This window comes from Peromyscus eremicus, chromosome 6, assembly GCF_949786415.1.
Source record: "Peromyscus eremicus chromosome 6, PerEre_H2_v1, whole genome shotgun sequence".
NCBI lineage: Eukaryota > Metazoa > Chordata > Mammalia > Rodentia > Cricetidae > Peromyscus > Peromyscus eremicus.
Window position 1 is genome coordinate 62392407 of NC_081421.1, and position 26908 is coordinate 62419314.

General features: G+C 55.0%; 1 protein-coding gene and 1 long non-coding RNA gene across 7 annotated transcripts in view; one reads left to right on the forward strand and one right to left on the reverse strand.

Moving 5' to 3' along the window:
- Positions 1–211: 211 nt before the first annotated feature.
- Positions 212–4397, reverse strand: LOC131913158 (uncharacterized). Of its 2 annotated transcripts, XR_009379827.1 has the most exons (4): positions 4290–4397; positions 2212–3975; positions 953–1251; positions 212–807 (listed from the first exon to the last, which is right to left on the reverse strand). It is a non-coding gene; the product is annotated as an uncharacterized LOC131913158 (long non-coding RNA). The 2 variants fall into 2 exon arrangements; XR_009379826.1 differs by having other exon boundaries at positions 212–1251.
- The window catches only part of Mef2d (myocyte enhancer factor 2D), a 29018-nt gene continuing 6121 nt past the window's right edge, over positions 4012–26908 (forward strand). Inside the window, exons 1-10 of one of the 5 annotated variants that reach the window (XM_059265594.1) lie at positions 5867–6132; positions 7064–7133; positions 17390–17573; positions 18090–18293; positions 19771–19908; positions 20856–21066; positions 21270–21326; positions 23054–23244; positions 23709–23729; positions 24970–25099. In XM_059265594.1, coding sequence (XP_059121577.1) covers positions 17520–17573; positions 18090–18293; positions 19771–19908; positions 20856–21066; positions 21270–21326; positions 23054–23244; positions 23709–23729; positions 24970–25099 — 1006 coding nt within the window. In that variant the 5' untranslated portion in view covers positions 5867–6132; positions 7064–7133; positions 17390–17519. Of the gene's footprint in view, positions 4229–4690; positions 4849–5866; positions 6133–7063; positions 7134–13279; positions 14425–17389; positions 17574–18089; positions 18294–19770; positions 19909–20855; positions 21067–21269; positions 21327–23053; positions 23245–23708; positions 23730–24969; positions 25100–26908 lie in introns of those variants that run through there. The other 4 variants (XM_059265595.1, XM_059265593.1, XM_059265596.1 and 1 more) reach the window with 4 other exon arrangements.

Sequence of the window (26908 nt, forward strand, 5' to 3'; positions counted from 1 at the left end):
GGCTCCGCTGTGAAGAGGGCTTACCGCCCAAATCGCCCAACCTAATGATTTCAAACCCGGGAACCCACAAGGTGAGAGGAGAGAACCAACTACGGCAGATTGTCCTCTGATCTCCACACTCGTACATACCACACACAGAGTAAAATAAAAAAGAAGAAAATATACTCCCTTATGCTGAGAAGTCTTTTTTAAAAAGTTTATTAGTACTGTACGTGTGCGAGGGGGCGGGGAGAAAATGACGTACGTGAAGGTCAGAGGCTAATTGGGGAAATGAATCTCGGGCTTGCACAGAAGCACCTTCATCCGCTGAGCCACTTCGCCGGCCTTATGCAGTCCTTCTCAAAGTCTCCCCTGCATTTCTTCCTGCTCCAACAGTTTCCCAACATTGCACTTCGCTTTTCCTTTCTCCGGTAACCTAACAGGCCCTGAGCGCCTGGCCCTTTAAGATTGCCTTCTTCCCCCCACGTGCTGTCTGGTTGGGCTGGCGATGCTGACGCACGATTGACGTCAATAGCAGCTGGTGGAGTTTGGGCACGAGGAGAGAAGTTGGGATGGGGGTTGGGGGGGGAGCGGAGCAAGGAGGCGATCATTTGCATTTAAAGGGGCCTCTGCCGAGTTAATCCGCGCTTTACAGAAACGTGTCCTGGGCAAACTTTCTGTCCTAGGCTGGAGATGGGGGCAAGAAAATGGCGAGGTACAACTAAGGCCCGTGACGGCGGGTTTGAGATGTCCTTCCGCGGAAAATGGGAAATAGTCCGTCGGTGCCCAAGCTGAGAGCACGTGACCCGGAGGGGGTGGAGGCAGGAGCTGGGGGGGAGACTACTGTCGGGCTGTGTTCGTCTGCCCCCACCCCCACATCCTGCCCACCCAACTGCAGCTGCCACCACATCCTGCCCAGCCGGGGGCAGGGAGCTCCTGTGGGGGTACACGGACCCGGGACCCGCTCTGGCACCTCTCTCTCTCAGCTCCAGGGGCCTCCGCTCTTATCCCCACGTCTGGTCCCAGACACCTTGACTCTCGGCGTAGGGCACTACTGTGTCACACGAACTTGACTCCGGCGGACTCGGCTATCCATCCCTCATCTCAACTCTACCCTGAAGTGGAGTCGTAGGCTACCACGATTGTCGATGCAGAAATGAGGTGTTGAGTAGAGTTTGCACAATCCTAACTCACACAGCTGCGCACATACATTTGCTGAGCGCGTTCCACGCCAGCTCTGCAAAGCTCTGCATCCCCGCAGGAACTCAGGAACTGGGGAGGAAAAGTGCCTTAGAAACCAAACCCAGCCAGCTAGTGCGTCCTGGGGAGACGGGGACAGAGGGCAGCGTCCCACCTTCGCGCTGAGAGTACCCACGCCCACCTGCTGAGGGTCCGGTTCGCCAGCGTGGTGGTAGATGCGGGGAGAGATGGGGGTGTGTGTGTGTCTTTGCTGCGATCATCCAAAAACTGGGAGAATGAGCTAGGTGGCTGAGTTGCGGGTGGAGGTGGGGACTGAGAACTGTCCAGATGGCGCAGGGGAAGGAAGGTGAGGAGGGCCTGCCAAGCAGCTCATCAGACTAGAAGGGACGGCAGGAGCACTTTTCCTAGGTTGGGGAAGGACTGCCAGGTGGAAGAGGGGTGCGGAGAGGGATGGGAACCTGCGGGAAAGACCTTTCCAAGCACAGGTGAATTAGAGAAGCCTGAGAAGGGGCGGGCAAAGGAGGGTTAAGTTTTGTTTGCCAGGGAGCCTTGTAAAGATGGCATTGTAGGTTGAGTTTAGACGGTATTCTTATCAGGACTTCGGTGGGCAGCTAAGTGTTCCAAGGGCCCACGGGGGATTTTACAGCAGCTTTGGGCTGGAAGGTGACTTTTCTTTAGAATAGATAGGTAGAAGCCGGCAGGATGGCTTAGCCAGTAAAGCGCTTGCCAAGCAGGCCTGGCAACGTGAGTTTGAGCCCCCAACCCATGGAAAGGTGGAAGAAGAGATCGACTCCACAGAATCGTCCCCTGACCTCTAAGCATGCACCATGGCACACTAACAAACACACACACACACACACACACACACACACACACACACACTAATTAATAAGAGATAGGTGCATAGCCAGAGATGGGAGAGGAAACGTGAGACACAGTCATTTGCCACCCAGAGGATTCTGGGATGGGAAGTCCAGGGGCCAGAAGAAAAGAATTCAGGAAGTCCAATTTTCATCCAGCCGCCAACACTACCTTGGCCCTTTTCGGTCCTCTGTGGAAATCAAGACCTCACGATTGTTACCTTTTCTCTTCTCTTCCAAGACGTTTTCAGACTCTGAATTTTGCCCCACTTGGAGTGTTACTGCCCCCTACTCTGGTCTCGTGTGAGCTGTCAAGTCACCATGTTAGCGTCCAGGGCCCCACCTCCCCGGAGCTCTTCCCTCTTCTTTCCCTTCTAGCTAGTCCTTTAATACCTTCCCCCAGGTGACTCACCTTCCTTCCTCATTCCTTTGTTAAGGACTCAACATTCCAGGTCTAGAATGCCCAGCCAACCAATCATAGCTCTGGAAGGCCCGCCTCAGATTGGAGATTGGCTGGGGTTGTGGTTGGCGGGAGGCTCACCCGGCCGATCTAGGAGAGGTTGGGGAGGGGGATTCTGGGAAAGAATTTCTCCTGGGCTTGGTGATGTTTTGAGGAACAATCTTCAAATAGAGTTGGGCCAGAGGGTTCTCTAGCTTGGATAGCCTCCAAGGTTGAGGCAGGTTGAAAACTCCTGAGGGCTTAGCTGTCCCGGGCCCATCCTGTTTTGTTTTCCTATGAGCTGGGACCCAACGGTCTGAAGGCTGTGTTCCCAGGCCTGTTCCTAAGAAGTCTTTTACAGCAGCCCTGGATCTCTCCAGTCTCAACATTCTGCTTTTCCCGACGTCGGAAACAGCCGGAAAATAAACACCCTGATGACTAAACGCTTTCTCCAGCTCGAGCCTGGGGAAGCACTAAAAATAGAGGCCACAGTGAGGGGAGGTTCCCCACTGGGAGGGCACTTTCCCACCCTGCTCCCACCACTGCTTCGAGCCGAACAAGGCTGCCTTCTCCAAGTGCTTGGGGAAGAACAGATGCCCTCCCTGAAGTACTGGGGGCAAACCAGCCTGCTCAAGAGTACTGGCATCTCTGCGCTGGGAGCCCCACCCCCCCATACTACTAGGGAAACTAAAGAGCAACATTTGGGGACCATGTGTGATACTGTATAAATCGGGCTTCTGGAAGGAGGGGCCAAGTAGAAGGGTTGGAAAGGGAGGCCAAGGGAATAGGAGCCTGCTAGCTTCCTGTTTAAGGAGGTACATGTACGTCTCCAAGCTCTTTGCAGAGCCGTCCTATTGAACTTCTCCCATGAGCCAGCCTTGTCTGGACCCATCCTGGCCTCAAGGGCTCTCATTTCCAGTTGAGCAGCCCGAGGGTCATTACAGAGGAACACGAGGCACTGTCCTAGTCTACGGGGAACTAAACTCACACCAGATTCACAAGTTAGATACTGTCCTTACCACCTTCATTTTACCCGAGAGGATGGAGAGTTAAGAAATGTGCTCTGCTCCTCATAAACAGTAGACGGATTTGAACCAAGACAGTCTGACTCCAAGATTGATGTTTCTAACCCACCACGTGTTGCCTTTCCTAGTCTTTCCTACCAAAACCCAGAACAAGGACTTTGTCTAGTAAACCTGCCCCTTAGCTTGTGAAGAACCTCTGTTCTACAAGGCTTTGAAGTCCAAGCCAGACTCATTTCCTCAAGCTCCAGGTAGAGCCAGCAGAGGACTTGGAAGTGACAGGATGCTGGACAGGAAGTCTGACGGGTCAGTGTTCAGAAGCAATGGTGCGCACAATCTTGTTGTGAAGCACTTAAAAATTCGCCACGCCCAGAAGCCGCCAGGGATTTTAAAAGGGTTTTGTTGTTGTTGTTGTTTGTTTTTCATAAGAGAGTGACTATTTCTTCTTGAAGACGAGGAGGCTCCTGGATGTTTCCTGTAAGGCAAGGGAGGTGGTGGTTGGGGTCCCGCCCCTTTAAATTGCCCCTTGCTAGTTAAGTGCGCTGGGGCCGCAGGCACTGAAGATTAGGTCACCCGAGAATTATGCACTGTTGCTTTAAATGTCTGGGCGTCAACCGAGCCGGCCAGGGGAAAGGAGGGGGCCTGTCACAGGTAGAGGGAGCAGCGGAGCTCCCCAGGTAACCCCAGCGAGGAGAGAACGCGATCTGGCTTCGGAGCTTTGTCACACAGTAAGTGGAGGAGCTGGGGCCTCCCAACACTCTAGTCTCCCCAGAACTTATCTACTTAGACCTCTGCCAACTCTGGGGCCGGGGTGCTGAGGTCTCCGCGGCCTCTGCTCCGTCCCGCAGGCGGAGGGATCCGGGCTCCACGCGCCGCGGTCGCGCGCCCCGGCCGGGGTGGGGCGCAGGCGAGGGCAGGGGGCGGGGCTGCGCCCAAGGCCGCCCTGCCAGGCCCCGCCCCCGCCCCGCAGGGCCCTCCCATTGGCCCCCCGCTTGTCCGTCACCCTCGTCTTCCCCCCTCCCATCCCGCAAGCTAGGCTGCGCGGTGCCTACGTCGGCCTCGAGTCTGGGGCTGGAGGAGTTGCCTTTAGAGCCCGAAAGGAGGAAGGAAGCAAAATATCAACAACCGTCGAGGCGGCTTGGGCGCTCGGCCGCGTCCCCGCCGCCCGCCGCCGCCGTCGCCCGCCCCCGCGCGCACCAGGGGGTCCGGGTCCTGCGGCGCCGCCCAGGCCGCGTGGACGCGGCGCCTTCGCTGTTCCCCGCCGGAGCTCCGGCTTCGCGCAGCCGAGGATACCGTGGGCCGGGCCGAGGCTCCCGGCGCCGTGACAACCCCGTTCCCCAGCGGGCTGGTGAGTCGCGACGCGCGCCGGCCCCTTTAAGAGCCCCTCCCCCACGCCGCGCGGCCGGGCGCAGGGTGGTCTGGAGTGCGAGGGGTGCCAGGGGTGCCAGGGCGCCCAGGCACGAGCGTCCCGGGCCGGGCGGGGCGGCGGCGGCGGCGGTGCCGGGGCGTCTGCTGTGACAGCCGCGCCTGGCACCCGAGCCCCCGCCGCCTGGCGCTCTGGCGGGCGCAACGCACGTGGCTCTGGCCGCGATCTCGTACCCGTGGGGCCCCCAGGTCGGGTGTGTCAGCGACGCTGGCTGCAGAACCCCTTGGCCAGGAGTTTGCCGCTGTTCGCATCTGACAGGACCTCTCGGGGCCTCCCTTGGTCGGTGCTGGCCGAGCTGGTGCGAGTAGGGTTCGAGTGTTGAGGCTGGCCCAAGGGACCACGATGCTCCCGGCTTCCCATGGCAGAGAGAGGGCAGCGAGGCCTCCTAGAGATGCCACCGAGCCCTTGGGGTTTCCAGTGGCCCTGGGCCACCCAGCTTGTCCCGAGTGCCAGCTCTGCCTGAGACGGACCGGCGCATTAGGGCCAGGCGAGGGGAGTACAGTGGGTGGATCCGGTACCCTGCCCTCCCCGTGTGAGTTCCCTCCGAGGCCTAGCTGCCTTGGCAGAGTGAGTGGCGGATCTTCCCCCTCCCCCTAGCCCTCAGTGGGTCTGATCTGCCTGCCCGCCTGTGGGAAGTTTGCCGTCTGGGACGTGACCTTGGGCTGCTCTGGCCGGATCTCGGAGGGGAGCCTACTGAGTGCACTTGGCCTTGGGAGCTGTCCACCTTCTGTTCCCCTCCCAGAGCTAGCGGAGGTATCCGCGGAGGGGGAGCATTGACGAGGTACCTGTCAGTGTTCCCAGACACCCAGCTTCTGGCCTCTGGCCACCGGCCACCAAGCCCCAGTGCTCAGCCTGGCTGTCCCAGCTCCCATGGCCTTGCCTGTGAATGAATTTCCTTCCTGCGTCTTCCAGGATGGGGGTGGGGTGGGATGATTGTGGGAGTGGCTGAGAACCTTGTTATGTGGGGTGGTTGGGGAATACAGGAGCTTCTGTAGAGCACTTTTCCCATTTACCCCAGAAACGGACACTGGGACCTTGGGATTCTTTGTTGTGATTCCTGTGCCCTTCACACGTATGCTGTGTGTGCTTGCTGCATGTACTTTTGTAAGAAGAGTCACTTGGAAGGCAGGAGCTTTCATTCATTCCTGTACCTACCAGAGTGGTCAAGCATTTTACCTGAGATCACACAGCAAATCTGTATCAGAGGTTAGTTTCCCCCTCTTTCCGCCACAGATTTCATGCAGGGAGAGACTCTTAAGATTAAGAATGAAGACATACAAGCCTTGCTCTTGCAGCCATTGGCCTACAGAAGCAGCAGGACCCAGTCAGAAAGTATGGGAAGCCTTGTGTTGGGGGATGGGCACAGGGCTTGTGCTGCCTCTGCTAAGCCCAGTGCCTGGAACAGAGTGTGGGGGGGACTTGGACAGGAGGCAGGTGCAGATTGCCCATCCCCCTCTGTGTGGTGACACTGGGCTGGAGGACCCTGCTCCGGCCCTCTGGCTTCTAGTGCTCATAGGCTGGGCGATGTGACAGGCTGGCTGGCTGCCGTTATATAATCTCTCTCCAGCAGGTTTTTTTCTTTCTTCTCCTGGTCTTCCCGGGTGGTATGATGGGAAAGGTAGAGGAAATCTCCCAAGTTGGGAGCTGGACCCAGGGGATGGGGTTAGGCTCACTGAGTCCCCACTCTGACCCTGCTCTGGAAAGAGGCCTCTGCTGCAGCATCCTTTGCTCTTGTGTCCTTGGCCTGGACCTCTGCCCATCTTCCCAGCCTTGTCTTCCTTGCCTACTGAGCCCCTGTCCTCCATGGCTGGCCCTGGCCTGGCACCGGTCCTTGTTGGACATTTTGCCACCCACACTGGGTTTGAGTGGGTAGGCTGGCTTTTCTCTGTTGTGTCCACTTCTCTGCCCCCACCCCACCCTCGCCCAGACAGTGTGCAGGCAAGGGGGATACTGTGTGTCACACATAGAGTTCCCTGAGAGGGTTGATGATCCGAGGCAAGCCCAGAGCGCATTGGCAAGGGTCAGATGTAGGGCTGTGACTCTGTGGTGATTGGGCTCTTCCCACCCCTTGGGACCATGCCTGGGATTTGTAGGTTCTCTGAAGCCAGTTGGCCTGAGAAAATTATCTCCTTTACAGGGAAGCGGGAAGGAGGAATGGTCGCATGCAGCACAGCCTCCACACCAGTAATCACGGTGGCTTTTATGAGGTAGTCATGGGGCCAGAGTCCAGCCAACCCTCTCTGTCCTTCTGTCCCAGTTTGGTGACTTACTCATGGGGGAGAGGTGGCATTAGCTGCTAGGAGCTGTGTTATAGAGGCAGACATCTGGCTGGTTGTGGCTGACACTGCCCTCTACGCAGTTAAGGCTGGATAGAGCTTGGATATCAGAAAGAACTTCCCTGCGAAGCTAGGTTGGGGGAAAGATGGCTCTTAACTTGGCCAGGAAAAAGAGGGGAATCTCAGGCATTGTCCAGTGACTCTGCTAAAAAGGCTTTGACCTTTGGCCTAGTGGGGCTGGTGCTGTTTGGCTCCTAGAATATTTTCTCATCTCTCCCTGCCTAGGACAAAACATATTCTGAGGAGTTGTCCTGGAGCTGTGGGAAGACTGACCTCTGAGCCCCTTTCCCCAGAAAGCAGGCTGGGGGTCTCCTGCAGGCCCCGCTGCACCTGGCAGTCTGCAGCAGGTCATGGGACACACGCGGGAAGGTGTACAGCGCACCCTTGGGGGTGTGACACCCACAGAGCAGCTGTTGCGCTGCGGGGGTGGGGGCAGCAGTGGTAAAGATGATTAAAGGATTGGAGAGTGGGGGGTGGTGAGGGACGAGAGGCAGGAAGGCAAAAGCGCACAGAACCCAGAGAGCCTGGGCTGGAGCAGGGGTTGAGGTCAGAGCACAGATGGGCAGGCAGCGCCTGTCTGTGGAGAGCATGCGTTGTGAGTCAGGGAGCGCTGGCTGACTTCCACCCTCCCTTGCTGCTCTGTTCCCTGGCTAGCCTCTGCCCCCCACCCTGGCCTGAGCCCTTGGGTAAGTTGCCCCTCTCCCGCTCAGCCTCAGCCTTCCAGGTGTGCAGGAGCCTCCCTTTCAGTGGCATAGGCACCTGTGTGTCTGATGGTCCATGCTGATCTTTGTCCCCAGCTCCCATGAATGAGGCTACTGGGCTGCGTCTGGGGACAAATCCTTGGTTTAGGAGGTCCCCAAAGCTCTCCAGATCCACCTTTCCTTTGTGGAGGCCCAGCCCATGTGCCACCCCTACTCTGGGTGTCACTGGCAGAATTAGGCAGGGCTGCTAGTGTGGCGTGGATTGAGGGGGCTGACTGTGGCTGACAGCCCCTTCTGTGTAGGGCATTGGAGGGAGTGACCTGCTCCAAGCTCTGGCCTGTGGCAAACCACACCCAGGCGGGACCATATTTACTCATTTAAACTTACCCTCCCAGGAGGCCCTGAGCTCTAGGCTTGGTCACTGACCTTGGCGTGGTGCCCCTGGCTGTTCTGGGGCCACTCCCCTAGCATTGGGCAGACCACATGCCACAGGGAAGGCGTGTCCTGCCTGTCCCTAGCTCTCCCCTCGGGCATCACCCATGCACACCCAGTTTAGCAGGGTGCATGGTTCAGAGTCAAAAAGGAAGACTTCTGAGATCCCCAGAACTGGATGAAGGGAGTACCATTTGTTGTCTCTGTGAAGGGTCCTAAGATAGGCAGGGATCTGTCTGCTACTGGTCTTTGGTATTGGGGAAACTGAGGCTGAAAGACTAAGGATTTATTCAGTGAAGTCCATTTGGAGGGTTGAGAGCTCTTGTCTAAGAAGGCACCTGTCTGCAGGAGTGAGGCTCTAGGCCACTCTTGACCACAGTTCTCGGGGGAGGGGTTGGTGCATTGCTCTGACTCCTGAGACAGTAATTCCTTCAGATCCCCCCCCCCCACACACACACCAATGGAAGAAGCCCCAAAGCAAGGATCTGGAGCAGGAGCCAACAACACACAGAGGCCCCTGGAACTCTGCTTGGAGCAGACAGGAAAGAGATTGAAGGTAGCACAGGGGCAGGCAGGGCAGCCTTGTCTTCCTCCCCGACCCATGCCTTTCCTGGAGGAAGTAGGTTCAATGGGAAGTATCACAGCTGCACCCTCCCTCAGGACCTTCAGCCAAGACCGAGGGTGTAGGGACAAGAACTTGAGAAGGCTTTGAAGGGGCCACCAGAGCCTGGGGGGGGGGGCATGAGAAACAGAGGCTCTCCTTCCCACGCCAAGCCAGCTGCCTCCTGGCCTCCAAACCTGCCCTGCAGACATCCCAGATCCTTAGCTGTTCCTAGTGATGTCCTCCTCCCCCAGCCTGGGTTTGAAGGCTGGGAGAATAGACTAAGACAAGAGGGTCACTGGGGCGGGGGTGGGGCCGATGGCAGGGGAATAGGCTTCTTTTCTGGGTTCTTCCTGTTCCAGGAAGTGTGAAGCAGGGGCTGTGAGTGAGGGGCTGGAGGCTGACCTTGGGCCTGGCTGCTCTCCTCTGGCATGTACCATGGGTCAGGGTGGTTCTTCTTGCTCTGTCTCCCCTTGACATCTGGACCCCTCTCTTTTTGCCCCCACACCTGCCTGCCTCTTGGCAGACTTGCCCGTGTGGTCCCCAAGCAGACCCTTGGCCAGGCATAGAGTGGAAAACAGGTGTCCTGGCCCAGCTGTTCCTACTCTTCCCCCCCACCTGTCAGCCTGCAGTTGGGGGTGGAGAGCAGAGGAGAAAGGGAGCCTTCACCTGTTCCCAGGGATGGGCCTTGCTTGTAACAGCCCCTGAGAGCTTCCCCACAGAGGAAGGAACCCTCTGGGTCATGCATAGACAGCAGTCATTGTTGACAAAGTCAGAGGGGTCTCTGCTGTGTTCTGAGGAAACAGTGAAGCCTGTTTGATGAAGGCGTGTTTTGATGAGACTACATGTTTTCCCAAGGGTGCTCAGGACCCACCGGCTAGGCACCCAGCCTAATGTCTTTTCTTAAAGCTAATCCCCATAAGAGCCACCCTGCCACCTTCTGCCTAGGGCTTAGAGACCCAGCCACCGCCCAAGGCCCCTTTAAATCCTTGGTGCTCCTTGAGGTCACAACACCAGGAGGCTTTGCCTTCCCTGATTGGATTGGCCTCTTTCTGGCCTGCCCCATCTGAGTGTGGGTGGCCCTTCCTTCACTCTGTGCATTGCCTCCCATTCCCCTATGCCAGAAGCCCAGCATTTAGGGCTCAGCTCTTGGTCTGTTCCTGGATGCTTGAACAAAAAGTGGTGCCCTAGGAGAGAGCCTTTGGGAGACTCTCCAGCCTGCTCTGTGGCCCAGGTCATGCTCAGAATTCCCCACTGTTTTCCTTTCAATGGGAAGTCTCTTCACCCCTCTAGCTAGCAGCTACTTGTTGCAATAGTGGCATTATTTATGCTCATCCCAACGCCCGCCCGTCAAGACGATCTGTCCTCAAGGCCCAGCTGCAACTTTCACTTCTGTCTCCTGAGACCCCAGGGGGAAGTAGGGTAGGGAGGTGGAAGGTGACACACTTAACGGTCCCAACTGCCCCCACCTCTCCTCAGCCAAGGTCCCTCATACAGTATTCTTGTCTGGATGACTGAAGTAGGCTTAGATTGCCATGGCAGGATTGGCTGTGAGAGTAGTTAGATACCAGGAAGGACTTCCCAGAGTCGGCAGTCTCAGCTGGGCCTCGGTTCAGAGGGTATGGCTGATATGTAGGTGCTGTAGCTGGACAGATGAAGGTTAGCCTTCCAGGTTCTCAAGGGCCTGCTTGTCTACCCACTGCTGTGGTAGGAGCACAGCACCTTCGCAACCCCATAAGTCCCCAGCTGCCTGTCTTGGTTGGCTAGCTTCTGACAAGGTGAGCTTAACCCCCAGAGTCTGCTCTGAGTAGGACCCAGTCTTCAAAGTCCTCTCTGTGATCTAACTCATGTCCACAGTGTTGGACTCACTCTCAACAGTGGAGAGTGGACTCGAGGTAGGATAGGGACACCCTGCTGCTGCTGTCCCACCTTGAGCCCTGTGCCCTTCTGTCCCTTCCCTGGACAGGTGTGACAGGGTGCTGCTGGCTCTGTCCCTGTGCTGTTTGTACATGGAGGGGTGCATTCTGACAGAGAAGACAGAGCCAGCTCGGAGGTCCTGAGTGCCACGGGTGCTGGATGTGGGTGGCCTCCGCTCTGGAGTGGGAAGTTGAATTTGGAGGAATAGGGTGGAGACACTATGCAAATCGCCATGCAAATGAGCAGCAGTGAGTCATGGCTACTTGGCCTGTCAGGCAGAGCTAAAGCAAAGCACAAGCTTGGGTTTCAAAAATGGGCCCGACCAAGACCAAGATCCTTGGAGGCCCCAAATTCTGGGTCCCATAGGTGTACCACAAGTTGGCAGGATCCTGAGAGCTGCAACTGGTACCAGGGCCTCCTGTGCTCTACCTGGCACTGGCCCCAACATAGTGGCCCAGAGCCAGCTCTCCTTCATCTGCTAGGGGTGACAGTCCAGAAAGCACATCCTGGGGCTGAAAGGGACCTAGACTGGCACTTCTCTTTGGAACTGCATGGCTGACTTTCTTCCTGATGGGCACCTCCACGAAGCCCAGGAGCAGAGTAGCGGGGTGGAAGGGCCCTTGGGGAAACCTCACCATTCTACCCCTCTGTAATGCGACCCACCGACTGGGGTGAAGCTGGAGGGCCAATGACTGGTTTGGGCACACAGCAGGATCTCGGTACAGGCTAGAGAAGCCCAGCCCAGACCCTGCAGACTCTTCCTTCACTGCCTAACCTCACTCACCCCTTTGCTACCAGGATGGGTCTCCAGCCGTCTGTAATGGTTCCTAAGGCTCAGCCGGTGGCTCCAGGAACTTTCCTGTGGGTGGGAGGAGGCCTAGGGAGCCTCAAGGCCTCAGCTGCTACAGGAAGGACAGGGAGTGGGACACAGTTGACAATCCCTCATGGAGAAAACAGGATGACACTTTCCCAAGAGGTTTGCTAGACAGGAGAGGTGGGAAGCCAAGGGTGGAGTATGGGAGAATTGCCCAATGGACACTAGGGAAGGGCTTCCAGCCCCGCTGGGTGCACCTCAAGTCAGCTTCTGTGTCTACAGGTCACAGTGCCTGGGACCACCCCTCCCTAGCCCTGCTTCCCTGCACTGCCCCCTAGCCCGCCCTCAGGTCCCCTGTTGGTGAGTTATAATTAGCTCACTGCCCAGGCTAAAAATAGGCCCTGCCCAACCCCAAGCGCTGGCTGGGGGAGGGGATGGTGGGACATGGTGGGAACCAGGGTTTTAGGTAGTCAGCCTGACAGAACTTAGAAGGCTTGGGACTTGTGCTTTCATATGCTGTTGGGAACTCTGGAGAAGAGAGCTAGCTTGGGGCAGGGAGGAGAGGAGAGGGCCTGAAGGGTGCCCCCAGGGCAGGCTGCCGGGGCACCCCTCGGCTGCCCAGCCCAGCTGCTCTCCCATCCTCACTGGCCCCTTTCTGTCTCCTTCCTGTGTCTGTGCATCTGTCCCCACCTTGCCCACGCCTCCTCCCACTAGCAAGCAGGCTGCCCGACTGTGGGGGTGACAGGTGGATTGGATTGTCGCCCCCTCCCCCCGCGCAGGCTGCTTATTTCATGCCCTGCAGCCCTGCGGGGAGAGGGCGGGGGAGGGTGACAGCTGTCTTCAGTGCAGCCTGAGGCCCCCCCGCGGCCTAGAAGGGAGGGGAGTGCCTAATGAGAGCAGATACCCTCCTTGTCTCCCACTCCCTTCAGGAAGAGCCCAGGGCTTGGCCTTTTTGGCCTCTGCTCCATTGGAGCCTGCTGGTATAGGGCTCCAGAGTCAGATGCATGCAGCTTTTTAGAGCCTCAGGCAACCAGGACACAGTACTCAGAGGAGAAGGCTATGAGGGAGCACAAAATAGGGGTGCATTGCTAAAGAGCTGAGAGGAACTCTGGAGACTGCTGGAGAAAGGATGTTCCTGCCTGGCCCTTCAGTAATGGCTACAGGAACCAGCCCTGACCCCACTCCCATCTCCACCCAGGCCCTTCACACAGGAACTGAGATGCCTCATTCTGAAACCCTACAGTGGTTTGACTATTGCTCAGGTACCCAGAGGTGTGACGAGGCGTTAGGGAGACGAGGACCTATTCTCCCATGACCCTTCAAACCAGTGCCCCTTTGCTTTTCACCTGCCCCTCTTTTGCGTGTGAACAGTGCACGTTGCCATGGGATCCTAGATCCCAGGCTTTCCTGCTGTCGGCTTCCCTACAGATACCACCAGCCAGTGCCGCCTTCTTTCTGCTGCTGCTGTCACAGCCTGCTGAGGGCCACCGCTGTGACACAGCTGTGGTCTGAGGTCAGGATGGGAAGGCCTGGGGCCTGGCACCTTAGCATGTCTGCCAAGAGCTGCAGACTAGGCTTAGAAGAGCCCAGTGGTGGTGGCGGCAGCATGCACCTTTAATCCCAGCACTTGGGAGGCAGAGGCAGGCAGATCTCTGAGTTCAAGGCCAGTCTAGTCTACAGGGTGAGTTCCAGGACAGCCAGTGCTACACAGACCCTTTCTCAACCCCCACCCCTGGCCCCTGCAAAAAAAGAAAAAGAAGAAAAAAGCAGCCCAAAGGCCAAGGCATGAGAGAAGAGGGGACTGGGCACTGTCCAGGCCATGCAGGAGCAGAGCCTGCATCTGGAGAGCAGAAGCCCAGGTCTCTGGCTACTGGCAGTTAGTTAGATTGCTGAACAGAGGACTAATTAAGCAGGCCCAGGTGTTCGTTAAAATCTCCTGATGGAGTAGGAAAGTTGGGTCAGTCTGAGGTCCTTTGTGACCATCTCTGCCCAGACACCACTTTTCCAGAACCAAGACCAAGTTCATATTCTTGCCCCAGGGCTTCCAAAGAATTTGAAGCAGTGTGGAGCGGGCAGCAGAGGGGACAGAGCCTGCTTTGTAAAAGAACTTGTGGTTAGCTAGGAGGAAGGACTGCCCAAGGCAGGGTCTGTCCTCTGGCAGAGGAAGAACAGCAGTGAGCAAGACCTGGGAGGCATGGGCTTATTATAAATGGCTGAGCTAGTGTAGAGGGAGTCAGGGTTGCTGGGGCCTGACCTCTTAAACAGACAGATTCCCTCTGCTAAAGGATACTCACTGGGTCTCTCTGGCTCCCCTGCCTTCTCAGCCATGATCTCTCTCATATCCTAGCTCCCCCAGCATGCGGCAGGGATGTGGGGGGGCAGTGTAGGAGATCAGCCAGGGAGCTGGTTGCCAGGCGACAGTTGCCTAAGCAACCCCATCCTCTCCATCTCCATGTGCTCAGGGCTGCTCCTTAGAAGACTTAGAGTCTCACCCTCTGCACCAGTCGAGCTGAGTGTAGAGAGGGATGAGGGTGAGGGTGTCAGGGTTGGTTGGAGGGTTGGTGGTGTCCAAGCGGATAGGCTTTGAGGGCAGCTGGTAGAAGGCTTCAACTCTGCAGAGGACAGTGAGAACAGCAGGACGGACAGAGATTAGACTGCAGGACGGACTTCTCACAGGCTCATATTTTCTTTGCATAGGTATTTCCTGGGCTCTTTCCTACAGGCAATAGCATAGTAAAAAGACAAATGTCGTTCCTGTCTTCATGAAGCTCCAACGTTGGGGGAACCAGGCACAGAAGAGAAGCATAGTTATTTAGAGATTGTCATGCTAGAAGGATTGTTAGACTAGCTGTTTGGAAAACTGAAAACACAGACAGTTCACGCCACCCTGCCTGAGGAGACAGCACTGGCCACAAGCAGGAGAGAGGTCCTGTCAAGAGTCTGTCCATGGACTGCATGTTGTGGGCAGGAGATGGGAAAGGGGACAAGAAGGAAGGCATGGCCAGTGGGCTCAGGAGTCCCTGCACTGTGCTTCTGGATTGGAGTTCCCGAGGCTGGGCCAGAGAAACCCTAAAAAGGTCAGCTGTCATAGCCCTTGCCCCAGTGTGCCTTCCCACCTGCCCAGACCAATGGGGAGGCAGTTTGTGGATGGCCCGAAGAGTCGGGGTAAACCTAGAAGTTCCGGCTGGAGCCTCTGCAGGGAGTTGGTGTCACAGGCCAGGAGAAGTGACTGCTGCTTATTTGGGTCACACAGGGCTATCTTGGCTGCTGGTGGTCTGGGATATAGAGGGTGGGCAGTAGAAGGCCAGGGACTGTGGAGCTCCTCAAATATCAGAGTAAGGGAACAGGGCGCTGGTTCCCTCTTTTGGTGACCTTACATACATGCAGACAAAACACTTCTTTTCAGGGGAAGAAAAGGAGCTAGGATATTCTCTGTAGATACTTAAGCAGAGTGGAAGCTAGACAATGAATCCCGAGGGTCAGTCATGTGATCTGTGATGGTCCTGAGCAGGTAGAAACCGTTGCTCCCCCCATCCCATCATAGTCAGGTGCCTGTCAACTTCTTCACCTACTCTGTACCCTTCAGGCCTTGTGGAATAGGCTAGGAAGGCACAGGTTCCGCCTGGCACCCAGCTGTTGCTGAGGAACCCCGTACTTCCCTGCTGGAGTGTGTCTGTCCACCATATTTGTGTAGTGCCTATGAGACCAGATGACATTAGATCCCCTACAACTGAAGTTAAACACCTGTAGGCTGGGCAGTGGTGGCGCACACCTTTAATCCCAGCACTCGGGAGACAGATGCAGGCAGATCTCTCTGAATTCGAGGCCAGCCTGGACTACAAAGGAAGTTCCAGGACAGACACAGCTGTTACACAGAAAAACCCTGCTCCCCCACACATATCCCCTCAAACCCCACAAAATAAATAAAAAAATAAATATTTGTAACTCTCCAAATGGGTGTTGGGAACTGAACCCAGGTCCTTTCCAAGACCAGCAAGGGCTCTTAAATGCTAAGCCATCTCTTAGTTCCCCAGAGCACATTCTTTGCATATCTCCTGCCCCACCCCCATGTATTTATTTTTATGTTTGTTTCCCCCCCCCCCCCCCCCCCCCCCCCCCCGAGCAGGGATCTTGCTCTGTAGACCAGGCTGGTCTCAACTCAATGAGATCCACCTGCCTCTGCCTCCCAGTGCTGGGGTCAAAGGTGTGGGCCGCCGCCGCCACCACCACCAATGCCGCCACCACCACCACCACCAGTCTCCTTCATTTGTTGTCTTGTCAGCCAGGCTGCTAGAGCAGAGCTAAACATTGCTACAGAATCTATGGCAGTGCTGATTCTCTGGCCCTTTACAGGCCTGGATTAGAGTGAATTTAGTGATGGAGCACTTACCTAGGGAGTGTGAAACCCTCAGGTTCCATACTTGACACCACAGTCATCAGAGGAAAAAGCCAGACTGTGGTGCAGGCCTTCCTTCGCTATAGCTTCTCGGGAGGTTGAGGCAGGAGGATCACAAATTTATGTTTGTGTTTTGTTTTTGTTTTATCGACACAAGGTTTCTCTGTGTAGCTTTGCGCCTTTCCTGGAACTCACTTGGTAGCCCAGGCTGGCCTCGAACTCACAGAGATCTGCCTGCCTCTGCCTCTCAAGTGCTGGGATTAGAGGCGTGCGCCGCCGCCGCCGCCGCCGCCGCCGCCGCCACCACCACCACCACCACCACCACCACCCAAACTCCACCACCACCACCACCACCACCACCCAAACTCCACCACCACCACCACCACCACCACCCGGCTGAGGATCACAAATTTAAAGGCCAGCCTGGGGAACTCAGCAAGACCTTAGCTCAAGAAATAAAAGTGGGAGTTGAGGATGCAGCTAGGCAGAGCACTTTCCCAGCGAAGGCAAGACCACTGGGTTCAGTCCCCAGTGTGAGGTGAGGAGTTAGGGAAAATAGATCTCCTGCCCTCCGACCTAGAGTAGCTTGTCTGTGTCTAAGCAGCAGGACACCCTTCCTTCAAACAAAAACTGTACTTGGACTGAGCGAATGAAGCAGACCTGATGTACACAAGCTCTGACTGGGGTTGGCATTCTAAAACTCCAGCCTCCACTGCCCCCAGGTTCTGTTAGTTCATGTAAGGGCCCTGCTGCCACCCTGGACTGGGGCACCAGACACCCTCATTAGCATCAGACATCCTCTCTCTCTCTGCCTGCTGCTTTCAGTCTGGGTAGGCATTAGCTCAACATGTTCTCACTATGGCTCCAGCATCAGAGCCTCCACTGGTCCAGGTGGTGATGGGTAGGAGGTGGGGGGGGGGTACAACACGTAGTACAGACAAGCTCTACAGAGAGTAGGGTATGGGTGCTCTCCAAGAAGCAGACCCTCAGAAGCCAAGAGCCCTGTACCTTCTGTGTGTGACCTTAAGCCCAAGGAGAGCAGTGACTTGGGGAATCAGCCTAGACCAAGTACTGGTCCCAGTGGGAGCCCAACTTACACTTGGTATTGGGGGGCGGGGGCGCGCATTTCCTCTAGAGCCAATATTGCCACAATTTGGGGATGGGGCAGAAATGCCACTAGTCTTTCACAGCTGTAGTGAGCCTGGCCCACATCTCAAGTAACAAAGCTGGGGGTCTAACAGTCCTCTTATGACCCTCCCTTCCCAGGAGGCTGTGCATAGGTGTTCTGCAGACCATGAACTGAACGCTAGTCCCAGACATTCATGAGCACAGTGTGAGGCTCCTGACCAACACCCAGCAGCCCCTTCCTCTCTGGCACTAAGGACCCCCGGAGAAGATGGGGAGGAAAAAGATTCAGATCCAGCGAATCACTGATGAGCGGAACCGCCAGGTGAGGAGGTCCCAGAGCCCCATGTGGTAGGAGAGCAAGGGCAGGGAGCCAGCTTCTGTCACCCGTGACCAGTTCTAGAAGAGGGATTCTTGGAAGCCCAGGGACTCACTGGAGGTTGTAAAAGGGAGTGGGTCTGAGTTGGGAGAGGAGCACCTTTGTGTACCTCTTTAACTCTGCTGGTCTGAGATGGGCCAGGGCCTAACCCCATTGCCACACCCACAGCTCCCTCATCCCAGCAGGAATCTTCCTCTCCTCACCTGGGAGCTGTCCTTCTCAGCCCATTGCACAGAGATGTGGCCTCCTGGCCATCTAAATCCTTCCCCGTCTGAGGCTGGCTCTGGTGTGTCTTGGCTGTGGTCTGGCCAAGGGGTGCCATTTTGTTCCTTTCTAGACCAGGGATTTCCATAGACAGTGGCTGAGTTACCCTAGAGTGGAACTCTAGGGTAGGGGCTATGTCCAGCTATCTATAGGCAGAGGGACTCTGGTCAGACCTGGCCACCCCCCACTCTCCTGCAGGTGACATTCACCAAGCGGAAGTTTGGGCTGATGAAGAAGGCTTACGAACTGAGTGTGCTGTGCGACTGTGAGATCGCCCTCATCATCTTCAACCACTCCAACAAGCTGTTCCAGTACGCCAGCACCGACATGGACAAGGTGCTGCTCAAGTACACGGAGTACAACGAGCCGCACGAGAGCCGCACCAATGCTGACATCATTGAGGTGCGCCTGTGCCCACCTCTGCCTGTGTGTAAACCCGTCTCTTCTCCTGAACCCAGGCCCCAAGGAAGGAGGGGCGTGGCAGCGAAGGCATGAGACATGTGTTCTGCCAGGTCTGAGGAGCATCCTCCTGTCCTCTGCTCTCTCTTTAGCACCTCCTTCCTTCATCCTCTGGGATATTCCTTTTGTGTCTCCCTCCTTGTTCCCGTAACTCCTTTCTGTCCTGTTCCTTTATGAGTCTGTGGCTCTTGCCTTCTGTTTCAGAGTCAAAATGTGAAATGTGGAAGGATGTGAGCTTTGGGATTCGTCTCTGGTCTTTACTGGCCACATGGCCTTAGGCAGGTGGTTTGGCTTCTCTGGGCCATGGTCTCCTCCACTGAGTGAGCAGTGCTGGCTTACAAGGTTGTTCTGTGAACACACAAGACAGCCAGCTCATGCTTCTCACTCTAGGGTGCCAACTTGGGACACAGAGGTTAAGAGCACTGGCTGCTCTTCCAGAGGACCCCAGTTGGATTCCCAGCACCCACATGGCAGCTCACAGCTGTCTGTAACTCCTGTTCCAGGGGACACGACATCCACCTTCTTCTGACCCCACAGGCACCAGGCACTATTGTTGTACACATACATGCAGGCAAAACACACATACACATGAAATAAACTAAAAAATAAATAAAAATAAGCCAGGTGTGGTGCACGCCTTTAATCCCAGCACTTGGGAGACAGAGGCAGGCGGATCTCTGTGAGTTCGAGGCCAGACAGGACTACACAGTGAAACCCTGTCTTGAAAAGATAAATAAATAAAAGTGAACATGAAGCAAGGCCTGTTGATGGCTTTCCAGGTAAAAGCACTTACTGCTGAACCTGATGAACCTGAGTTTGATTCCCAGGAGCCCCGTGGTGGAGGGAAGGGAGCCAGCACCTGCAGCTCATCCTGACATGCACTCATGTGCTGGGGCATGTGAGCTCACACACGTACATAAATAAATGTGACTTAAAAAAAAATATGAAGCAAGTATCTTTAAAGTTTTGAGCAACCCCAGGTACTTGGGTCTGTCGCAGGTATACTTTAAGGTCATGTGCAAGGCTTTGGCCTCTGGGTGGAGTCTGGGGTGGTACAGAGCAAAAAAGCTCAGTAAGTGCAGGTCCTTTGTGCTTTCCTGTATCATCCTCCTCTCCTGTCTCCATCCAGGCCTCTCGCCTAAGTAGAACCTAGGGGTTTGGATGGGCAGAGCCCCCACCCCCAAGCACATCCTTAGGGAGCAGGCTGGGCTGGGCTTCTCCCTGGATGGAGCTGTGGAGCATACCTGCCCCATGCCAGTGCACTAGGTCAGGTCCCACTCCACTCAGGGCCCCCAAGGGCACATTGTGTATGTCTGCGGGGAAGGATGGCTCCGAGGGAGGGGCTGGAGCTTCGTGGGAGAGAAGGTTGGAGGAGGCAGGAGGACCGTGCCGGCTGGCTGACTGAGTGGTGCGGTTGCAGACCCTGAGGAAGAAGGGTTTCAACGGCTGTGACAGCCCGGAGCCGGACGGGGAGGACTCCCTGGAGCAGAGCCCCCTGCTGGAGGACAAGTACCGGCGGGCCAGTGAGGAGCTGGACGGGCTCTTCAGGCGCTATGGGGTGAGCCTTCCTCACCTTTTCTCTGCTCCCCTTCGGCCCCTCCCCCAGGCGCTGCACAAGAAGCACAGGGAGTGTGAGAGCCCTGAGGTGGACGAGGCGTTTGCCCTGACCCCCCAGACGGAGGAGAAGTATAAAAAGATAGACGAGGAATTTGATAAGATGATGCAGAGTTATAGACTGGCCGTGAGTAGTCGCATGGAGGAGAGCCTCCTGTGCTGCATGGTGTGGCTTTACCCAGCCTTGCCCGGCCCTCGGCTGCCTCTGGTGGGTGTCCTAGGCTGAGCCATCTTTGAGCTGGCACTGACCACTGAGGAACTCCGGACCTTGGTCTCGACAACCCTCTTGTAAAGTCCTTCTTGCATAAGCTAAAGAGACAGGCAGTGTCCCTTCACCAGCAAAACGTGTGCAAATGCCGTGAGTCTTCAGAGGGCAAGCAAGAGTACGTTCTTTGTCCTGTTATTTTGGGGAGAGGCCCCCCTTGGGCTGCTTGGCGCCCATGCCTAAGGCACTCAGCTTTGTTTAAAGGAAGCCAGAGAGGGCCTCAAGCTGCTCCTGGAGCAGGCCAGGTGGTGGGTGGCCGCTTAGTGAAGCCATGGTCTCAGCAGCGTGTGAGTTTGGGTCTGTACCCAGGGCACTAACTTGCTCCCGGTGTGTCCTGCCTGGCTGAGGACTAACCCACCTCCACTGGGGGTATGCAGTCCTGTCTGCAGTGGACAGAGCCTTGCTCTCCTGCCTTGGACCAGTGCTGTACTATATTGTAAGGTGCTCTCACCTTTCTGATGGGAGGAAGGCAGGGCTGCAAAAGGGCTAAGGCAGGGAGCCTGAGCTGCTGGCCCTTGGAGATATAGTCCAGGAAGCAGAGAACCCTTGTGCCTACCCTCTTGGGCAAAGTGGGTCTGGGTGAGAGGTTCACCTGGTGTGACGCTGCCCTCCGTCTTTCTGTCTAGTCATCTGTTCCGGCCCCCAACTTTGCCATGCCTGTCACAGTGCCCGTGTCCAATCAGAGCTCCATGCAGTTCAGCAATCCTAGTGGCTCTCTGGTCACTCCTTCCCTGGTGACGTCGTCCCTTACAGACCCACGGCTCCTGTCCCCCCAGCAGCCAGCACTACAGAGAAACAGTGTTTCTCCGGGCCTGCCTCAGCGACCTGCTAGTGCAGGTAAGTGGGCTGGAGGGTGAGTTGCTGAGGTGGACGTGAGGTGTGGAAGGGCCTCTGAGCTTCCATTTTCAACGGTGGGCCTTCCCTTCACAGCATTCCTGCATGTGTGTGGCTCTTGAGGGGAAAAGCCTAGGACTCCTCAGGGCCCCTTCTTCTTGTGCAGTCCCAAGACAAAGCTCATGGTAGCTCTGCTTTTCTCCCAGGAGCCATGCTGGGTGGAGACCTCAACAGTGCTAATGGAGCCTGCCCCAGTCCCGTTGGTGAGTGTAGCTGCCTTCCACAGGGTGGCTCAGAGTGGCCAGGGACCTAGAGGAAAGGGGAGGAAAATGACAGGGCCTGAGCAGGATGCAGCAGAAGATTTTTAGGCCCCTGGATTATTTTGGTGTCTACAGCAGTGACTAGTCAGCAGAGGTGTGGGTCTGAAGAATGGCAGGCAAACCAAGAATGGATCCACAATGCCACTGGAGTGGAAGGTCCAGCATCCCCCTCCCCCGATTTTTTTTTTTTTTTGAGACAGGTCTCTCTGTGGAGTCCTGGCTGGCCTGGAACTTGCTATGTAGACCCAGATGGCCTCAAATTCATAGAATCCACCTGCCTCTGCCTCCGAGTGCTGGAATTAAAGGCATGTGCCACCATGTCTGGCCATGGTCCTGCATTTTCAAATTAAATGGGGCGTCTTGTCGGGATCAGGACTTGCCTAGACAAATGGTAGGCACACATGTACCACCCGTGCACACAGGCCTCTGTGCTCCCATGGAGTCCTCGTACAGATATGTACCAGAGTCAGGTACATATCAGGGCAATCCTACCAGAGTCAGAGCTGCTGCTGCTCCTGTGCCCAGCCACTTCGAGCCACTCTTAATCTGTGCTGGTGTCAGGCTGATGACCTTCTCATGTCACCATTGACGTCACCCTGTCATTCTTGCCATTCCCAGAGTGATCTTGGAGTTGGGGTAGAGACAGCAAACACACTTGGAGAGTAACTGTGTGCTCTCGGGGGACAGAGCAAGGTGGGATTTCACACTGTAGTCACTGCCTACATTCCTGAACCTTAGACTCCTCCAGCTCAGTCGCAGCCAGTGTGCCAGCCACCTCTTTCCTGTCTTGGTCATTATGGGTTCTGTGTAAAGGGTGGATGGGAGGGTACCTCAGCAAAAGTTGTGCATTGGAGTCATGAAATCATGTACTAGAGGTACACCCCTTCCTTTCCTTGCTCATGGGCCCATGAGTCCAGCGTTGGGCACTCAATGAGATGCCCTGGGCAAGGCATCAATCCTCTCTCAACTAGTGCCGTGTTTCCTCCTCTGCCCATCCTATGCACCTCACCTGGCTGATGTGAACATGTGTGAGATACTGTGTGTGGAAGGCCTGTACCTGGCAGAGTGCAGAACAAATAGGAAAGATAGTTGTGATGCCTTTATCCCCAGTCTAGTTACGGTAGTGACCGTATCATCAGCCCCTGGTGCCAGCAACACCATTACCAGCAGTCAGTGGTCTGTCTTCCCCAAGGCTGCAGGCTTGTCTTGTACTGACTGATCAAAAGCACAGAGTTCTAGCTCCTGGCAAGGAAACAGTCTAAATGGTTGGCTGGCCCTGGTGATCAGGGCTCTTCAATGAAGGCCAGATCGTCGTCTGCCACCTTTTCCCACTCTGGTCCTTGTATGCCCGGTGTGAAGTGAAGAGTGCTAGGCCTGGGCAAAGGCATGACTGTAGGGCTCGCTCATGTGCCCAGGGCTGGCAGTGACCCTGGTTGCTTTTTTAGTTCTACCTCTGGCCTACCTCTACACTCCCCCTGGCCCCATCACTTTGGCTTAGAAGCTGACTTTGGGCTAAGTGATTGGGGACCAAGGCTTTAGGCAGTTCAGTGCCCATGTTGAGCCCTGGCTTGCCTCTTGAGGGCCTCCAGGTGACAGAGATGCCCGTCTGGGGCAGTTGACAGGGACAGAGGCAGGCCAGCATTTCTCCTTTCCTCATCTCACTTCTCCAGGGAATGGCTACGTCAGTGCCCGCGCTTCCCCTGGCCTCCTCCCTGTGGCCAATGGCAACAGCCTAAACAAAGTCATCCCTGCCAAGTCTCCACCCCCACCCACCCACAACACCCAGCTTGGAGCCCCCAGCCGCAAGCCTGATCTGCGGGTCATCACTTCCCAGGGAGGCAAAGGGTTAATGCATCATTTGGTGAGTGGGTTTCTGGGCTATGGCAGGGGCTGGGAGGTGGGAAGAGAAGAGTGACCTCTAGCAAGAGAAATGAAGGTTAGTGGCATGTAGGACTTCTTGAGAAAGAGCGCACATAGCTTTTTGTGAACTTTGTCTTCCCTGAGGGCCTTCTGTGAGGTTGGAATGCAGTAGTACCGGCCAGAGGGTAGTAGAAATGAACAGGAGATAGGAGAAAAGGTTCTGTGATGGAGAGGATGATAAAAGGAATTCACACTGCGTCATGAGAATAAGGACTAGCTCACAGTGTCTGGCTGGTGGAGACCAGGATAGAGCATTTTCTGGGTATCAGACGGCCAGAATACCTAGCTATCCTTTGGGGTCAGAAAGAACAGTCTGCTCTCAGGCAGACAGGTGGATGGGGTGGCTATGTGGGAAGGGCAGAAGCCATAGCCTGAACATCCTCTTGGTTTTATTTCTGCTCCCAGACTGAGGACCATTTAGATTTGGTAAGTGTGGCTGAGACATTAGCAGTGCCTTTGGGTTCCAGCTTTGCCCCATGTTATTCAGTCTACAGCATGCATATGTGTCCCAGTCTTCTCCCTCTGTGTTTAATGTGTGACGTTTAGTTCTTGGTTGTTTGTCAAGAGTTGTGTTTAGCTGAGTGGGATACTGAGGTGAACAGGGCAGCGGGAAGGGCTGGACATGGCATGCATGTGGATCTGCGTGTGCATGTGTCTATGTATTACTGCATTTATTCAGACAGGTGTGTGTGTGTGTGTGTGTGTGTGTGTGTGTGTGTGTGTGTGTGCGCGCGCGCGCGCGCGCGCATCTGGAAAAGAGCATGAGGCAATCCCCAGGCCTTTGAGGCCCCAGCCAAATGCCTGAATTGAGCCCTTGGATCCCACTGGCAGCCTGACTCCACATAGGTCCATGCAACATTGGAACCCAAGACACAGACCTAATCCTTACAAGAAAATCTAGGAAAGTCCGTTTTCCAGGGAAGCTGAGGCCCGAGGCAGGACTGGAGTTGTTTTTAGCAAGGACTTCCCTGCCTGCCTGTTTGCTTGCTCCTACCCTGAGTCCATCTTACAGGCACTTAGAGACGTCCACAACCCCTCCCCATGCTTACATATCCACTCTCAGCCAGGAAAGAGGAGGGTGCTCCCCCCCCCCCCCAGCTTGCTGACAGGAGGCCAGAAAGGCTGGAAAAGGCAAGCAGGCTTTGGCGGCCAACACACCGGCAGTTTCGGCCCCAGCATGGAGTTGGAATAAACAAGTGACTCAGCAGCAGATGGAGCTGACAGCCCTACACACGTGTGTGCATACATGCAGTCACATGCCACCCCAGATCCCACATCCCATTCACAGATGTCAGTATACATCTCCTGGGGCATCTGCTACTGTAACAGGTGTAGAGAAGACCCCAGTGGTCCTACCCAAGGGAGGACCACATCTCTTCTTTTCAGGAACCAGGGCAGTGTTCATACTGGAGTGTTCATACTGAGCTCCAGGCTGCCCGTGTGCCTTCCTTTCTGCATGGGTGCAGATGCAAGTGAATCTGTGTGCATGTTTTTCTCTGTGAGTCTTTGGGCCTCCAAACACACTAACTGGGTGTTTGTGTCTGTGGGCCTCCGTGTATGCTACCTTCCCTTGGAATTCAGGGACCTGGTTCAGGTGTAGTATGGTGGGCCACCTTGAGGCAGCCCACCCATTTGCCATCTCTTGACAGACAGTTTTTTCCTACAGAACAATGCCCAGCGCCTTGGGGTCTCCCAGTCTACCCACTCGCTCACCACCCCAGTGGTTTCCGTGGCAACACCAAGTTTACTCAGCCAGGGCCTCCCCTTCTCCTCCATGCCCACTGCCTACAACACAGGTGAGTGCTCGTGTAACTTGGTGTATTGTGCACTTGTACTTGGGGCAGATGAGCTGCCAGAGAAGGAGGATTAGAATGCTGATAGGCCCCATTCTGAGGAAGGTCGCAAACAAATGCAAACAGAATGCCAGGCTCGGGGCGTAGCTCAGCTGGTTAAGTGTTTACCTTGCAGGCATGAAGCCTTGGGTTCAGTTTCTAGCACTTTATAAGCCAGATGTGGTAGCACTTGCCTGTAATCTGAGCACTCAGGAAGTGGATACCAGAGGATCAGAAGTTCCACATTACCCTCAGCTGCATAGGGGTTAAAGTCCAGTTCGAGCTACATGAGACCTTGTCTCAAAAAAATAAAATGGAGCCGGGTGGTGGTGGCGCACGCCTTTAATTCCAGCACTTGGGAGGTAGAGCCAGGCGAATCTGTGAGTTCGAGGCCAGCCTGGTCTACAGAGTGAGATCCAGGACAGCCACTAAAACTACACAGAAAAACTCTGTCTTCAAAAACAAAAACAAACAAACAAACAAACAAACAAAAAATGGGCTAAAGAAAGTGCCCAAGGGGGCTGGAGAGATGGCTCAGAGGTTAAGAGCACTGACTGCTCTTCCAGAGGTCCTGAGTTCAATTCCCAGTACCCACATGGTGGCTCATAACCATCTGTAATGAGATCTGGCTCCCTTTTCTGGCCTGCAGGGATACACGCAAACAACACTGTATATATAATAAATAAATAAATCTTAAAAAAAAAAAAAAGAAAAAGAAAGAAAGAAAGTGCTCAATAGTTAGGAATACTTACTGCCCTTTCAGAAAGCCAAGGTTTGATTCCTAGCACACACATTGGGTTACTCACAACTACCTGTAGCTCTAGCTCCAGGGAATCCAAGATCTTCCTCTGGCCTCTGAAGGTACCTGCACACATGTGGCATACACACACACACACACACACACACACACACACACACACACACATCTTTTTTTAAGTTTATAAACAGAGAAACAACAAAATTCTTGGGTAAATTTGAACTTCAGATAAAACAAGTACTTTCTTAGTCTTACATATATCCCAAAGACATTCTTTGTGCTAAAGTATTTTTTATTCATTCATTATTTGTTTGTTTGTTTGTTTACTTTGGCTTTTGTTTGTTTGGTTGGTTGGTTGGTTTGGTTTTTCGAGACAGGGTTTCTCTGTGTAGTTTTGTGCTTTTCCTGGGAATTGAACCTGGGTCCTGTGGAATAGCAGCCAGTGTGTGCCACTACCGCAAGTCACAACCTTGCTTTTTAAATTTATTTTTTGTTTTGTTTGTTTGTTTGTTTCGAGACAGGGTTTCTCAGTGTGGCCTCGAACTCACAGAGATCCACCTGCCTCTGCCTCCCGAGTGCTGGGATTAAAGGCGTGCGCCACCACTGCCCCGCTATTTTGGTTTTTTGAGGCAGGGTTTCTCCATGTAGTTTTGGTGCCTGTCCTGGATCTCGCTCTGTAGACCAGGCTGGCCTCGAACTCACAGAGATCTGCCTGCTTCTGCCGCCCGGCTATTTATTTATTTGCTTGCTTGTTTGTTTGCTTTGTGCTAAAGTATATCCCAAAGACATACCCTAAGTTTTTTTTTTTTTAATGCATTGTTTATCTGAAATTTACTTTTAACTGAGTATCTTTTATTTTTAGTATAGGTCCTTATGGAAGAATAACTTCTGTCCAGTGTGAGGCAGGCAGGACGGAGAGGTGGCCTGAGCAGTGATTCAGGCCACCAGGCTGATAGACTTGAGGCTTTGAGCCTGGGGAGGAGGACATGGTTAGTGCAGCAAAGCTTCCTGGAGGG